The 18,162-nt window shown below is 42.3% G+C and overlaps 1 protein-coding gene across 3 annotated transcripts in view; it reads left to right on the plus strand.

Moving 5' to 3' along the window:
• Nucleotides 1-18,162, plus strand: part of LOC117554280 (kelch-like protein 29) — a 217,804-nt gene that overhangs the window by 118,504 nt on the left and 81,138 nt on the right. For all 3 annotated transcript variants that reach the window (XM_034228635.1, XM_034228637.1, XM_034228638.1), the window contains one exon: nucleotides 812-1,321. In XM_034228635.1, the coding sequence (XP_034084526.1) occupies nucleotides 812-1,321 (510 nt within the window). The remainder of the gene's footprint in view (nucleotides 1-811; nucleotides 1,322-18,162) is intronic.

An 18,162-nucleotide genomic window follows, 5' to 3' on the forward strand; every position in this document is an offset into this window, starting at 1 on the left:
AAAATAAGGGAAATTAAAAAGTGTTGGTAAAAGCTCAATGACATGTGGATAATGAACTGTCCTCTGGAGTCGTCCATCCCCACCCTTTTATCTTTGGTTCTTTTATTCTCCCTGCCTGTCTCCATCCCTTTCAGCCCAAACTATTATATCAGCAGGGCCAGTTCATGAATAATGTGGACGTTTTTTTCATTGCTTTTTGCCTGCTGTGATTTAGCCTTTGGCTCTTTGGTAGAGTGGGATGCTATTTTTGGAGTTTGGACTATGGCGGGAGGAGCTACAGATGAAGGAGTCAGAGCAAATGAGTGAGCGAGGGAGGCTGCGTTCAGGGCCAAAATGGCCGAGCTCACCCTCAGAATCTACGCCCTCAGGGTTAAGAAACGATTGACTCAGCGTGTTAGGGTACACTCCTACACAGATTATTCTGTCGATTCCATGTTTTCACATTCAGAAAAGCATTAATTTTTGTGTAGAAAAGTAAACCTCCTAATCGTATTATGATGTTGATCTTGGGCACAAATCTGTACATCGCTGCAGATATCTTTGATTGATATTAAGTCAAAAACAAACTTGGATTGAAGCGAAGCAGCACACTGACGGATGTGGTCTGGAGAGCTCAAGCTGGACTCCGTCTTCTCATGCTGTTTTCGGTCTCTATTTGATCTTCCTTGGAAATCAATCCAGAATTTGGGGGGGGGGGTTTCTCTGTTTGACTTGTAAATAATATATTATAGCTACAGTACAAACAACGATTTATATGAAAGCTGAATAAACAATGGAATAATCTCTCCCTTTTATCTTGTGTTGTCTAAAGGTCCTGCCTGGGCTACATCAGTAGCAGCGGTGAGCCAGCCCAGCCTCCTGCCCCACACCTACGCCCTCGCCCAACCTCCCTCCTTCAACCACAGCGTGACTGCGCAGTCACCCATCATAGGGGTAACCCCATCCATGCAAGCACCAATTCTCCCGCAACACCCTCTAATGACCGCCCACTTCCAGCTGACGCCGCACTCCACCCAGCAGCCGCCCTCCATGGTGCTCAACATGCCTGGGCAGCCTCAGTACCCCTCCATACCGTCTGCTCTCGCGGCCCAGGCCAACCACGTTATTCATCCAAACCCTCACAGCCTCATGGGCAACGGCCACTTAACCTCTCACCCCGGCCTCCTCCAGCACCCCGCCCTGCCTTTGACTAACGGACAGGCGGCAGCAGCACACGCCCAGGCCACAGCCGGAGACAATCAGGACGAGCCTAACGGGGTGCAGATGCTGCGCACCGTCGGGATGGGGAAGTACGAGTTCAGCGACCCGGGACATCCTAAAGGTAAGAACAGATGGCCTCGGCTGATCTGCACAAACGTGTTTTTTTTTTTGTTTTGTTTTTTTAAATCTCTCTCTTGCAGATATGGCACCTGTCACAACTTTCTGTGAAATCACAGCAAACATTTTTTAGCTGGCAACCTAAGCTCACAAGTGAATCTTAGCCAAGAAGGTATTAGGTATTAATTCAATGGACACTTAGCTCTCTATTCTTTATGACCTACCCTTAAGCAGGGTTGTGCTGGAAAATGCAGAGGTCTCTGCCCTACCTCTAACAGGGCAGTTACAGATGCCAGCAATAATAAACAAGGCAGCACACACTCAAGATAGGTTTGTTAAAATACAACTTGCAAACAGTCACAATTGGCTTCAAATCTGCTCCAGGGCCAGAGAGAAGCAGAGGTGCTCCTAAAGCATCAGTGAGATACAGCCTACAGTGGATTCTTTGGAAAGAACATGTTGTACAGATCTAAAATGACTATACAGCTGCAGCACTGTTGTGCTCTGAAATTGGTTAAAAGTGTGTCAGGTTTATCGTTCCTCCGCTCTCTGTTGCAATACTCACTAGGCCCACTAAACACAAGGCAGGAAGAGCTTTCAGTGCCTGCCCTCGCATCACTCTCGAAAATCGTTTGAAGCCTTGTTTACTGTTGACTGTGTTTGTGAAGGTGCTTCACAGCTCCAACTCACGCCTGAGTCTGCGAGCCGTAATTGGTGTTTGGTTTAACCTTGGGGTTTTATGACGCAGGGCACCAGAAACAGATGTTCGCAATTCCCCGACCAATTGTCACATTTAATTTAGGTTTAGATTGTTTTCTTTTTCCTGACTCATTTTGATCATCAAAATGTGTGCAAATTAACTTGTAGATTGCAAAAAAGTAATTATGTTGGGGACTGCCTGGGATACATTGAAATGAGACTGCAGGTAGAATTGGAAATGGATAATTAGACGGGCTCCTATGCTCGGTCCGGCCTATATCGAATGAGAGCTTTTTAGCTTCTTTGTCGAATAGAATGTTGCGATTCATTAAACAAGTGCATGTCAAAATGCACTGACCTTCGTCTTACAGGCCAAAGAAGCTAGAGTTTAATTTGAATTACAGTATTTATACAGAGCCTTTTATATAGAGGAGGCAACCCTGTAGGATTGTTAAAATTCATTAGCTGTCCCTGTGATTCATGTTATGGGAAAGTTAATGCATTCAGTTTGTATGTTTACACTTTGTCAGCTGCTGTATTTCAAAGGCAGAGGGGAAAGCATCCCTGTGTACATTTCTAGACACAATATGCGCTTCTTGACTCTTACATCTTCTTTTTCGTAGTTTTTTTCCATCCCTGCATTGAATAGACATTAGTAAGTAGCAAGAACAGTGAAGATGGGGAAAACATTGACAAATTGATTGACAATTAGAGGCTGTGGCATCTCTTCACCATTTTCTCCCCTGACAGGAACACTTAAAGGTGGGGTAGGTAATACACTTCAGAAACACTTTTTGTTATATTCCATGGAATGCTCTTAACATCCCGATAGCAAAGAATACATTAAATGCTTTGACAATAATGACATTAAAAAAATGTCATGCTGTGGAAGCCGTGGCGCTGTAAAAAGCATTACCAGTTATTTTAGCCGGCCCGGCTAAAATAACTGGATGGCCTACCTGCCTGTCAGCCTTCCATCTGTGCACAAACTTATCTCGTGCCCTCATTGGTCATGTGTGCGTTTGTGTGTGTTGGAGGAGGGGCTCTGTAAGGAAGTCTGAAGGAAGGGGCAGATTTTTTTCGGCTGCGTACTTTCAAATTCTAGCGCACTCGAGCTGGTTTTTCCATTCTTACCTACCCTACCTTTAACTTAGCAGCCGTAATCACAACTCCCCCCCACCCCCCCGCACCCAAATTGCCCTGCCCCTCTAGACACTGCCCACTGCTGTCCATCTGTCTGTGCTTCTCTGTCTTTCTTTATCTCTGCCACTTCCTGTCTTCTTTTCTTGCTATCCCTCCCTGCTTTCTCGTTAACTCGGAGATGTCATAAATCCCAGGCCGTCACTAATCCAATGCACTCTGTTTTTAAATCAATTAACACTTCATTACAATGTGGCTATAGTGTGCTGCTGTAGTGGCATACTGGTAAAATACGGAGGGTTAGCTCTTGCAAACTGCATTCTGGCTCACTTCTGGTACAATTTGCTTAACCTTCTGTTTGTCACTTCTTTGCCTACGCAAAATACAAATATTTTGTGAAAATAAAGTAAAGCAGCTGTAGGTTAGAGGTGAGCGTTTCTGCAGCCCTCTAATGGCTGAAGTGAGGATAAGAGGGTTGGTAAATCTGATCCCAAGGGCAGAGATTTTGGGCAACGCGTGCATCTGGCATGAAAGGAAGCGACAAATCCCAGGACCAGCTCACACAGACAGGCATGGTGTATTTCTTGTGCTTTTTGCTGCATACAAACACATACACTGGCTTCAATTTTACCTCAAGAAATGTATAAGAGCAATAAAAACCCTTGTAGCGCATACACAGACTGTACACCAATCCACTCGGCCAACCTAGTCAGGGCTTCTGGGGTAAAAGCCAAAATGTGGAATAAATGAGGTGCACACTGTGCTGCTGACATGTTGGAGGATTTGCTTGAATAGCTGATGCGTTATCAACCCCCACAGAGGTGGAGAAATGAATATCCCTTTGCAGATTTAAGCATTTAGTGAGGATGTGTTCACTACTGTGGTGGTCACAATACTTACTTGCAACTACTGCTATTCAATTACCCACATTAAGAATGTAGCTTCTAGTGTTCATGAAAACAAGATGTGGTCATGTCATAATATAATCATGATTTTTACAATAATCAAGCAACCTTACTTGCAACGTTCAAATCCTGATGCGGCGTCCTACGTCAGAGGAGTTCCAGAAGTGATTTCTAGAGAAACAGTTTAAACACTAAAGCCACTGCTTAAGAAAGCTTGTTTGTGCATTAAAAAAAACAAGAAAAGGTTGAGCCTCCAGACACAATGCTAGTCAGCGCTGATGTGCAGAGGAGGTTTTGTGGCTTTTTGATGGCAAAATCTTGGATCTTGGAGGAGATGACGGAGCTCTTCCTCCTTAATCCAGTTTTACAACAGACTGCTGTACGTGCCTGCGCATGCATGTGTGCGTACAAATGTGTGTGCGGTTTGACACGCCTGCACAACTTCTTGGGTGTGACTGCATAGATGTTTTGTCAGATGTCAGCCTCCCAGCCTTAAAGCCAAACACCACAGTGACAGAAATCACACTCCGTGTTTTATTTGGCTGTGCCTTCAAAGGGAGCAATTTGTCTTCTCTCTGCATCAGTGGGCACATCAACAACTGTGTGCTCCTCACTCTCTGTGTGGGTATTAGTGTGTGTGTTTTCTGTGTACAGTATATAGTACATGTGTTTGTGTATGCCTGTGTAAGAGCCATATGTTTGTGTGTTTGTGCTAAGATACACGCAGAGCAGCTTGAAGGCAGCTTTAACCTGAGCACCTGCTGTGAAATGTCAGTCAGCGGGCTGTGATCTGCCAACCTGGTTTCTCCATCCACAGCAGGGGCTTTCCATTATACCTGCCTGTCATGGTGTACAAGTCAAACCTACTTGTCAATTGTTCATTTCCTTCACACCACCCACTTTCGCTGACATTTTATTGTCTTTTCAGAAAAGAGAATCTCGCCAAGTTTTTCAAACACTTAAATAATCGTATCTGTAGCTCAAGCAACAGCAATCACAACTGTCGGCACATTTACCGGTATGTGGGAATACAGGATGACTCGCGTTGTAGAAAAATGGACAATACAGCAAACAAAGAGGATCAGTTGCAGAGAGAAGAGAAGCTGGATACAGAGAGAGGGTGAAGATGAGAGAGAGGGAGATGCTGAGAGCGGAGTCGGTACGTGTCTATTGACAGAGTCATTCAAATCGATTGCTGTCCTGATGAATATCAGCCGAGAGAAGCTAGTGCCGAGCTCAGCAGGGATACACTCGCTCACTGCAAACGTGATTGAGCAACGTTTAAAGGCAGCTCACGACTGAAAAACACATTCATATCAAAGGAAAGTTCTTATTTCCACATCTGCGGCCTGTTTTAAAGGTTAATACTCAAATGATGTTTTTGATATTGTTTTCTCAGCATAGCATGAACTGAGACGCCTGTTGGTGGCTGCACTGCGATCCTGCGAAACACTGTGATGCTGATGGAAACACAGTCCTGGTTGGTAAAAGCAAATCATGAGCAGATGAAGCAAAGCCTCGACAAGTCTAGGAAGGGGTTGTTGAGATTTAAGTTTGGATTCAGAGACAGATCTGTCTGGCCACCAGCTGTCTTTCTGAGCATTAGCCCCCCCCGCAACCTCGTCAGACTTCATTTTAATGCGTCCTTCTACCTGACTGACCTTTACCGGTCCCCTCTTCGTCTCTCTCACACACATCGCTGGAGACGCACATATGCAGTCAGATGATCACATGCGTAAATGCACTCGAGTATGAACCAAACACACCCACTTCAAGTGAGGGACGTAATCCTCCTCACATCTACAGCACCCAGCCTCCTCTCTGCCCAGGAAGTTCATCTTCCCGTCAGCTCACATCAGCCATCATCTGGGGGCCAAGCTGCTCCAGAGCTGCTAGTAAATGCAATTAAGATGCCTTGCTGAGTTAAGATCAGTGCTTTACTTTGCCACGGCAAGACCAGCGCAGCCTCACATCCTCACCTTTCCTCTGCTGTGACCGTTTTACCTGCATTATTCAAACTGTGGCCTTAGTAAGATTTCAATTATGTTTTCATTGTGTTTACTTTTGGACAAAGCGTATATGCACTGTGGCATTGCTGTCCACTTATTACCCTGATATTACCTTTAAGTGTGGACATTATGGATCACCAAATGAGTAAGATAGTGACTGCTTACAAGGGCAAGCTGTGTGTGCAGGTGCTGTTGATTTAAGGGAGACATTAGCCTCCCTTCACAACTCTTATCATACATCATCAAAGGTTATTTTGGAATAGACATGCTAATTTATTGTTATATCATTTTATGTCGTTTTACCCGTTTACTGGATTTGATCCTGATGTTTGTAGATGTGATAGCAGATCTCTAACCTCGGAGATACTTATACTTAATATTCTTTCTGATTCAACCACAGGAATATACTATATCTTGACAAGCGGTTCAAACCAGTTATTAAAAACAGAGCCAGTTTGATAGCCACGCTGAGACCATTAATCACAGCAAGCACATTCATTAAACACCCCTTTCCTTCATCTCCCTCTTTCTCTGTCCCTGCCTCTCTTTCGCACACCACATCCTCACTGCAAATCATACAAAAGTATGTCTTTCCCTGCGACAATTATAATACCGATTCTGCTTTAAGACGTTTTTTTTTTCCTCCTTTTTAATTTTAATTTCCAATATGCTGACTCTGATCAGCGTCTGCGGTGTTAGCAGTGGTAAATTAATTAAAGTCACTGCGGTTGTTGTGCAGGCCAGGGCGATTATCTTAAAGCTATCCACATCAGGATTAGCTAAAGCAGAACTTCCGGATATTATGATTACAAACAGGCTTAACTTGGAATATTGAATGCATGGATTTTAAAGGGTGTTATTATTTAACATCACTCCTACAGAATTCCTTAATTCTAGGTGGCTCTAGTAGAAACTGTTTTTACGAATTCATAAGAGCTGTTGAAGTTGCAAATAATTTATGAGGTTGAAATATATTCTAATCACTGTGGACGCAGTTTGTGCAGGTAATTCGCCTAAAAGAATACCTGCAGTACCAAGGAGATATGCTTATGAGTATCTTTGGCACACACGTCTATATGGGGCCTACATATTAATGATATTGACTCTAGGGATGGGAACGATTAATCGAATATTCAAAATGATTCAGGTATCGAATAATTATTCAGGTATTCGAATGAGTTATTAATTTTTATTATTTTTTTATTTTTTTGGGAGTGATGCCTAAGTTGATTACATATTATCAAATTGAATAATTCAATGCATACGACAGTGCCATAGCTAAATGTGTTAGGTGACGTCTAAAGGTGTGTTTTGCTCTGCTCACCGGTCCCTCACAGCGGGCAGAGCTGCAGGTGCTGATCTCTCCCTCTCGCGTCCGGTTATACTTCACTCACGTTTATGTCCAAATCCATCAGATCTAGCTAGTTCTAGCCAATGATATGGCTGCTGCCCCTCCCTACTCGCAGACCACGCAGACTCAAACCTCATCAAATGCCCAAATGCGGTGCAAATGCACTCCGCAGCCGTTGCGAGGTTTCCAGTGCTAACAGTTCATGAGCGTGCTCCCCCGCCCCCTGTCAACACTCGCGACACATGAGTGGCCAGCCTAAACAACAATACGCGCTGCTTGGCAACAGTGTGTGGCGGCAAAGTACATAGACATTATGACTGGAGAGATTTAGTTTTGCCGGTATTCAGCATATTTGACCAGTCATAGTCCGGTAATTATTTACACTCTAAGAAGAGTCCTACACAACAGACATGGCGTCAAAAAGGAGTAATGTGTGGAAATATTTCGACCAGGTTAGTGAGTGCGGTGTCGAGTGCAAACTATGCCAAATTAAACTTATATACATACTATACCTTGCTATATCCGCAACCTCCGTTCCAGCTGAGAGGGTCTTCTCTACAGCTGGCCTGATTGTGAATCGCCTCCACACATGAAAGCTGTAGGCCTATACAGTAGCTGTCAAACTGTGATCACCAGTTCAATACATTTGACAAATTCGACTTGGTTTCTATACTTATTTGAACATGTATTTATTTATTTCCAAAAGTTCCTGGAAAAAAAATGTTGGGAATTTTTTTTTAGAATTTTTCTTTTTTACCCAATTATGTTTTTTATAGGATATGTACATTTCGGTTAACCGTTTTTTTGGGGGGTCGAATATTCGAATATACATTTGCTTTCAAATTCCCATCCCTAATTGACTCAAACATCTCATTTTAGAGCGGTGCACATATAGCAGAGCGACCTGACACTGTCTCATTAAATTCACTAAAGATGGCTTTCATTGAGATGTTTTTAGTACGGCCTCGGCACTCGGCAGAGAGAGGAGGGAAGAGGAGGAAGATGAGGAGGAGGATAGAAAACTTGAGGTGAGCAGCGGCAGTGTGTCATAAGCGGAGGAAGGGCTGCTCGCCCTCGTTCTTTCTCTCCCTCGTTATCGTATTTTAAAAGAGAGGAGCCCCGCCAGGAGCCCCATACATTATATCCCCCAACAGTTAATATAGGGACGGCGGATAGCTCATTAAGATTGATCATCCCTCGTCCACCTCCTCCATGCAGAACGCGGCACCGGCTCCATTAATCACCGGTGTTTCAAGATAAAGCTCAGTAGCGGCACAGATGCAGGACCCGGAGCCTGACAGCCCGGCTCCTACATGCATAATCGCAGTGCAGCCGCCCGGCTCCCTGCCACGCTAGAGGGGGCACCGCATGCACGCCTCTCCCCCTCCTCCACCCTCTCCCCAAACCTATACTCTCCTCCTCCCCTCCTCCCCACCTGTCCTTTTCACTGCAATTGTCTGTCTGTTCCTATCACTAATCTCCAAACCCTCTTCCGCGAACACCCCTCCCATGCTGTTGTCTCTCAGCATTACCCCCCCCCCACCAACCTTATCTTCCACCTGCTACCCCGTACCCACCTTCCTCCCTCTCGTCTTCTGCGCTTTCATTCCTTACTGTACCTGCCACCTGTTTCCTGCCTCTCTAACTTTTCCACCTCCCTGCTCTCCATACTTCCTCTATGCTGGATTGTTAGCCACCTCTCTAATAGTCTCACAGTGACAGTGGAAATGTAATGGAAGGGATTAAAGAGTAAAAAAGTAGTTCAGGCATCCCACACTCCTCATTTGACTCAAGTGTCAAATGGCTGTGCCTAACTGAAACGTCCAATCAGACCATCTTTTTTGCCTTATTAAATTCACAAAAGTCAGCATTTATGTCCAGAGCATTAGCTAGCAGTCAATACAAATGTTTTTTGTTTCTAAACAACTATTCATAATTTAAAAAAGCTTTTGTATGAGGTTTTCTGTAAAAGCTTTGATCAAACATGTGAGTTTTGTATTAATGCTTTTGCAGTTCAAAAATGTTCATAAACATGTACATGTAATAGATACATTTTCAACATTTTCTGGGTCCTATCTCAAATTAAGGAACTTGCCTGTTTATTCTTGGTAAAGTGTGACACTGTCGCTCAGAGCTGCAGTACTATGCGTTGATTATTTGAAAGAGGTCTCTGATTGAAACAGTAATATTTGCCCACACGAAACATCCACTGCCCTCAGTTATTTGGGAGCAAATTGATTTGTGTATAGTAGTGTCCAAGTTAATGGAGGTAGTAACACATGAAATGGGTCTGAATCTCCAACACACCACTTGTTTTAGAACCCTTTTTAATATGACAGGAATAAATGCCACAAGGCAAATGTCTCTGTTATTCTGCACATCAGCCCTGAAATAGGGATAAATGCATTATCAATGAAGCCGAGGGTAAACACAGCAGATGTTACCAGGAAGTTAGTCAATAGTGGATGTTTCTCTCTAATGAGAAGCCTTAATTGCAACAAGAAGGGAACTCGTATCCAAAACAGCAGCAGATGTGGCACAACCTCTCAGCAACAAATCTGAAAGAAGTTCAGCAGTATTAGCTCAATAATGTTCATGGTGTTCACTTAGATGTGTCAGACTTTTTCCTTACCCAGAAACTTTTAAATGGGTTTGATAATGCAGGCCAGGCATCTAATACATACTAATGACAGGGCAAGACATTAGCAGGAATGCCCCCCTTCTACAACTCATTATTCCACAGAGTTAGCAACTGGTTTAGCATGTGGAGATGTAATTGTTATGTGACATAGACAAATGATAATGGCATGAATTGCAATCAAGATATCTTTGTAGGCTATAGTGGTTCACTCTGTAAGCTTGATAAACATAAAGCCTCCCTTAGCAGTAAGATAGTATACAATGAGATGCCAAACAGTAATATGCCATTGCTAATTAAGTTCACAGAATGGGCTTTGTTGCTAGAGGCGACGACTATCATTATTTTACTAAAGTAGTGTTCCTACCCATTGTTCCCATCTATCTCCAATACAAACATTGTTTTCGTTATAAAATGCAGCTTGCTGAAGTGCAGGTTAGAAAACAGTATTATATATGAGAGTTAAACCTAGATTTCAACTTTACAAGGACACAAAAGCCATACAAGCATTGGAGCATACTGGACACAACCAGCATGGTTGGGGCAGTCCACTCACCTAATAGATTGTTTTTATCCCTGGAGAAAGATGGAGAAATAGAAAAACAAATAGAATATAGAAGAGGAGGAGGAATGAAAGAAAGAAAGAAGGGAGAGTGGGGAGAATTTTTTTGAGGAAATGCAAAGATTACTCGCCTGACTCCACTGTAGGCTCGGGGAGCTCATCTCAGGTGTGCAGTCTGCTGAGAAGACCCCCGCATACCACCTAACCCCACCACCAACCTTTCTGCCTGGGCTCCGATGACTTTCACAAAGTTACCCAGGAAACACAAATTGTCTTCAGGGGGATATGTGACATTTATCTCAAGCTGCACAGGTGACATATTTATTTGTGTTTTTCTGTTTGTAGCAGCGTCCCCCTGCTGTTTAAGGTAAACTCTGAAGAAATGTAGCCCATTCAGACAAGTATCAACTATGGGCAACGCCTATAAGAAATGTTCACAGACCAAAACTCATAAACACAGTGGAGGTGTTAGCATCAGCGGTGCATATCTACTTTCTCTCACACAGCCACTGGCATCAGAGCTCGACCACCAGCATGTGTCTGCTTCCTAAATGTGAAGGGTACACTAAAGCCTGGCACAGCTGAGGGTGTTAGTTCCAGGCAGCAGTCGGATGCAGCCGAGGAGAAAAGTAACTTTAGACTTTTAATTAGTACTCATGTGGAGTTTGCATTTTGTTTTATGTTTGGTTTATTTGCACTTTAAATACTTTGAAAGGTAAAAAAACACTTCACAGCTATCCTTAGAGAAGCTCACACATCCTTTCCATAGAGTATTTACAACATTTAAAGGGCATGTGTGCTTTGTATTTACCAAATGGCAACCCTACTACAGTAGTTGCCTTTTAGAGAGTAAACTGGAACTTTTTGTTGTATATTTGTCTGACTGTCATGTCAGCTGAGATTTCTACGGCAATATAACCCACAGAGGTGGCCCAGCCTCATTTCATCATGCACAACAACAGTGACATGGGTCTGTGTCTTTTGTCCTTCTCACAAATCTTTAATCAACTAAAACATTCATCGTCAGATTCCACTTCCAAGTTGAAAAGGTCACCTTACTGTAATGATTATTCACGTACAGTACTTTTTTTTAACGACTATGTTGAGGCCTTGAGGTACTGAGCTTCTTTGTAACGTGTTGATAGAGGGAAATACTCACATTTTGAATAGGAATTTCAAAGGTCAGATTAGGGTTATATTGAAATATTTAGTAACTACATTTCAAACTTCTCAACCAACGTGCATTACCGAGAAATTATAATATTTGTAATACCTCTTTTATCACTGTCTCAGCTCTTTACAACATCAACCCGGTTCCATTAATGGAACTGCCCTTGCTGAGTAAATGTAAACTACCGGTATGTTGAAAAGAATGCCAACTGACTGCATAAATATGCACTTGAGTTTGGTTTTGCAGGAGAGTTTTTAAAAGACAACTAGACTGTTGTGTGTTTATTCTCCTGCTGCCTGAGAAAGTTCCAGTCAAGTGAAAACTCAAACTTCTGGTGATGAAATGCCAGAATGGACAGGCTACCTGACCGAGGGCCCGGAGACAAGTTTGATATTTGTTGCAGTCGAGATGGTTTAAGGTCAGATCTTATTTTGATTGTGTGCTCGGAACAGTAGCAATCCAGTACAAAAGGGTAACAACCATTTGTTTGTACTGAGCAGCTCTCGGTTCTGCGCGTGTGACACACTCTTAGTTTTGGACACAGCTGGGCGCTCTGAAAACACTTGCTCATTCCACCCTCTCAAGGTGAATACAAATGAAACAGAGTTGGCACAGATGTTCTCTAAAAGGTTGCATTCACAAGACCTGCGTCCAGATGATTAATTTCACTCAATCAACCTTGTTTTTCCTTCGTGCTTTATAATGTGTGCTGGGCAGAACACTGGCCCTTGCAGTCATTTATATGAAATAGTAACTTAGCAATTTAATTAAAAGCGAAGATTGAGAAGCATTGCACACCCACTAATTTCTAATCAAATCCCCCTCCAAGCATACAGTATGTTATCTACACCAGCCAGCAACATTATTAGGATTATTCTCTCATGACATTGTCTTGCCTAAAGTTTTGCGAGTGCATGTTTGTGCAACGTGCTTAATTGTGTGTAGGTACATTTGCATGTGTGTTTCAGTTCTGCATATGCATGGCTGTATGTACGTCTCTGCATCAGTGGGTTTTTGCACAATGACAATGTCCTCTGTTGTTGGGTGAAAGAATAACTCAACCCCGAGCTGAGTTTGACAATGCTGTCCATAATGCTCCAGCAGAATGTTTGCTAATCAGTGACGCAGCCCAGTCCGCTTTCCCATATTTTCCTGTGGCATATTGTTAAAAAAAACTAAAAGCTGTACTGGCATGTTGCCACTTGACAGTAGTCAGACAGTAGCATTGTGACGGTGAAGTCAATCCTTAGCCTGCGTATTAAAATAGTGGATTTTTTTTAAGCATTCAGGCCTATATTCCCTTAAGCATTTTATCTCTGTTCCCAAAAGCAGTTCTTATTATAAATATATATTAATTAGATTTTCTTTCAATAGACAAAAATGTATTGGCTAAATAATAAATACCACAATATGGACAGACATTGTTATTTATTTGTTGATCACTGAGGTTATCAACTAATTTAGGTTAGGTCCATAGTTTTATTTGGAACTATTATTAGTAACCACCAAGCAATTTGCAGAACTACAAAAATATAAGTTATAAAGGAAACATAAATTATTAAATGAGAGACAGTTGCTGCAAAATTTAGGCCAGCCCCTCTCATAAATCTGAATAATTGTCTGTTTGCCTCACACCATTCAGACGGGATGTTCAGTTGCTATACATTGTAAGACATCTTAATTAAATTATATGCCTACACACTCCTTTGGGTTTTGTGTGGAATAGACTGTCATTTTTCAATTGGCTGTAATCAACCAGCATTGCGATTGGCTTTCAGTCAACCAATCGGAGCTACCGTCTCAGTGGCAGACAGCAACTTCCACGTACGCAGCGTCCACACGGCGGCATACGTTGAAGCTTGCCGGTGGGCGTGTCTGAAACTCGACCAAATCACATGAATCTCCCGCCCCGGACACACAAGCACGTGGTTTGATTGGCTAGAGCTTGTACTGGCATATGATTTGATTGGCTGACGCTTCCTTCGAAGCTTCAAAAGTTGAACATTGCTCAACTTTTGAAGCGAGCAAAGCGAAGCGACGGAACCACAATGCAGTTCGGCAAAGCGCGACGTCACCCCATTCAAATTGAATGGGCAGAAGCGTTGAAGCTTCAATGTACGCCGCCATGTGGACGGGCCGTTATGGTCGAGCAGTTCATTGAACTAATACATTTTTAATGATTATTTAATTCAGTGTTTTACACATCTCATTAGTATTTATTTCTGCCCCGCTGCCCTTGACTTTGTGAACTGTGTTGTAATGCTGAGCTAACACGAACAGACTGAAATGTGGATACATTTGTGACCACATCAACCTAGCAAACTAACATGAAGCTGCCTTCAGGATGATGTCCCAAACATTACTATGTTGAGTTCAGGTTGCATGAATCAGATGAGCGAACGGGTAAATATGTCAGACATGTTTTAGATTCTTGGTGATGCCCAGGTTACTAATGTGACATTTATGTGAAGCAGAGCAGGAACATTTTGTTTGTAAAAGTCTTTTGTCATTTATACGCATTCTCAGAAATAGGCTACATTTAGGGAACGTATGTTCAGCATGTAAAAGCGCAATAGCCATGTGAAGCATCTATTGGTCATTTTTGAGCTGTTGAAATTATATTTTTCTGACAGGAGCACTAAATAAGCTGAATTCATCAGCTCATTTAGTGCTCCTGTCAATAAGGACTTTCTCTTACAATTCAGGCCTACATCAAGCTTCATCCACTCAATAAAAGTCTAAGCTTGTGGCCGTGGACCTCCTTCTTTGTGAAGCTGTCTCATCTGTAGAGAAAAGTGGAAAATATTGGATGTCTCACGACAAACTTGGGTTAAGATATCAGCTTCTTAGACAAAACAGGTGGCGGGCACTTAGCCGCTTTCCACTTGTAAAAATAGTTAAATAGCGTTTCCAGTCTGGCGTCTCTGAATGCTTGAACGGGTGTTTAATTTCAGCGACGTATGATGGAAAAAATATATACATGTTAATGTAATGGGTCAGGATTTTCACATTAGTACATTGGTACCATATTGATTTTCACATTTTGAGCAGGTTTAAAAACAGCCAGGGAGGCGTGTTGCACCAGTAATGATGTGTCAGAAGTCTATAAATGGACCACACACACGCACACAAAAATAAAATGGGTTTCTAGAAATATAAATCTATACACATCTCAATCATGTGACATTCATAGCATTGAAGTCCGAGTCATTAAACCTATTGTACTTTTGTATTCCCTTTTTAATTAAGCCCGAGAGACCCCGGTTCCGGGGGCCTCCTGCAATATCTCAGTGTCTGAGGGCATGTTAATTTAATAAACTATGAATGTTTTATATCCATGTAACGGAAAGAAACTCATCTAACTGATCATTTAAAAAAAATTGTTTTTAAAAACCCCACAATGCTAACGCTGAGCATCTGAATTAGCAACGAGCGAAAAATGCTAACAGATGACTGCACCAAAAGTCACTCACAAAACCTTATTATTTATCTTTGCTGCACATCTCAACCCATCGTTTCACATCGTGAGGGGACACAGAATCGATGGTTATCCTCATTATCACTCAATCATACGAACTCTCGGAGATAATAACAAGAACACACATCAAAACATATGGAGCTAGTTAGCTAAAAACGGCAAAATGGCTCACCTGTGTGGTAGTCTGGTCAAAAGTGGTCTTCAATGGCATAAAAACGATGCTGAAGTTAATCCATAGGTTAATCCAATGTGTCTGTCACTTTGAATGATTTCTGATAATCCATGAGCAATAAATCTGCTTTTCGGTTTAGAGATGTCAGACCTAGAGACAGCTTCACTCTGGAGCCAAACTGTGTATGTGAAGACGCCATCTTTTTTTAAGATGAGTGTGTGCGGGACGATTTCCCTTCGATTATATTGGCTCTAACGGTCAGAAAGAGATGTCGCATGTCACAATCGAAGAAGGGGGGCCAGAGTCTAGGAAAATCTACCCAAATGGCCCCAGAAGAGGGTTTTTTGCTAAATCTGTCTAAAAAGGTCAAATATAACTTGTTTTGCATCAATCTTGATACAGGGTACTTATTATATGTTGTACTTTGGATTCCTAAAGCTTTTAGTCTACTAACCCATCATCCAAGGTTAGTTTTCACTATAAGTACAAAATATCTTTTGGACGGACACCATCAGTTTGTTACCATGTTCAATCTGAATTTTCTTTAAAATAAAAAACATCTATATTGATTCTGACTTTTCTACATCCAACTCACAGGTTTATCATTACTTTGAGAAAAAAGATTATTAATTTAACCCTTTTTAGAAGGGAAGATATGGTCATTTGTTCTGGGAATGTCCTTTTCGAGCCTGAGACCTGAAAAACAGGCTCAGGGCTTAACAGGTTAAGTCTTCATCTGACCTGACTGGAATCGACATAACCATTATTAGCTCTGAGCCTTCTATGTAATACCTGCTTTCAACAAAAACATGGTTTCCAGCCGTGTAATAATACAGACTTTGGAGTGCCTCTGATTCTCTTGGAACATGAGGTGAGAAAAAGCATAATGACTTAATGTTGGTTATTTTAGTTTCAAATATTTCACCTGGAATAAATGCCACGCTTCTCCTTGGAATTATTTGTATTAACCAGCATGTCCCAGTTATTCCTGTGCTACAGATATTCCTGTGGTATCGACTTGCTATACATTAGGCAAACAGAAGACATAGATAGGCTTTATTCTTTTTCTTTTATTATGGCCTTTTTCCAGGCTATATAGGAGTATTACATTAATTGTAACAAAGGCACAATGAGCTAAATCTATAATACATAAAAAAAGATGGACTTTTATTAATCCCTCGTGGGGAAATAGTTTCTCTGCATTTGACCCATCCTAGTGTTAGGAGCAGTGTGCTGCCATTTTGAACGGCGCCCGGGGAGCAGTGTGGGGAACGGTGCCTTGCTCAGGGACACCTCGGTAGCACTTGGTCTTGCCGGGACTTGAACTGGTGACCTTCCAGTTGCCAAGCCAAGTCCCTATCGACTTCGCCACCACCGCCCTGGTGAAGGACAGAAAGGCATGATTATATTATCATATTATATATAGCATATTATTCTGACAGTTAGTCCCTGTAATAATAATGCTTTTTTTAAAGAAATTGTTTACTGATCGTTGTAAGTGGTATCAGAAGATTTAAAATGTTAACAGACCACAGCAGTAAAAACACACTGAAATAACTGTGCAGTAAATCTTTTTGTACTTCTTATGAAGCTTGTCTTAAAATAGCACAGAGGGGATTCTGTGAACTGTAATGTCATAACTGCAGCACTGAATGTACATTTCAACCTCCTGTGAACTGTTACCAGCCAGAGGTGTAACCCACCGTGTATGCTTACAGTGAATATTTCTATTTTGTATATCCAGAAGACAGTCATAGGAAAGTTTTTCCATTTCTCATACAGCATTTGATTTGTCCAGACTTTATTAAAACCTGAGAGAGGATGACCGCTTGTCACCCCCTGTCCCTCCTGCCTGTTTTAATGAGGAAGTCACCACAGACTTTCTCCTCTCCTCTCTACACACAAACACAAAGAACAAGAGAGAACCGCATGACATCCTGTCATACTGTTACAGCGGCCAAAGGATGCTCCCATGGCTGTCTTTGTTTATTCCCTGCCTCCTCTGAGCCTGTGCTTACATTTGCCTCCACTTTGTTCTACTTGTGCCGATAGTTTCCTCGCGAGCGTGTGTGTGCAATCTGTGCATACACGTCTGACCCGTGGACCAGAGGGTGTATATAGAGTTTGGAGTGTGCGGTGAACAACTGTGCTTTCTACCACTCCAGGTCTGTTCTTGCATGTCTATTGGAGGAGGCAACAAAGGCCCACATGGCGTCCTTGAGGTGCACGAGTCCCTGACTCTCCCTTTCGCCTTTGTCTTTTATGTCATCCCCAGGCTCAGCCCAGGTTGACAGCAGTGCTGAGGCTCAAGTAGCTCAGCTCAGCAGATTGGAGAAATAAAGCGTCCTCATCATTGACTATTCTCTTGTGCTGCATAGTGCCAGAGCTCACTTACAGACTCAAATCAGGACAGATACACATTTAAAGGGTCTCGAGGATTTCTGATGCCTTCCATGAGCTGATTTCTGGGAGTAGGCACAAAAACGTCTCCATGACCGAATATGGTGGATATTGGGAGAGGTATGTTTTAGAGACTGTTTAGAATTACTGTACGCCTAGACCTGAGCTAGATTAGGTAGCACATGAGATCTGTTGTCTTTTATCCGCGTAAAGAATCATTTTTTCAGAAGTTTGCATCTAGATTGGTGGCCTGATAATGTTCATGACATTTCGTATCTTAAAGTTTGACATTTAGCCACCATGGCTTTTTGAAATGATCT

Source organism: Gymnodraco acuticeps, unplaced genomic scaffold, assembly GCF_902827175.1.
Source record: "Gymnodraco acuticeps unplaced genomic scaffold, fGymAcu1.1, whole genome shotgun sequence".
Lineage (NCBI taxonomy): Eukaryota > Metazoa > Chordata > Actinopteri > Perciformes > Bathydraconidae > Gymnodraco > Gymnodraco acuticeps.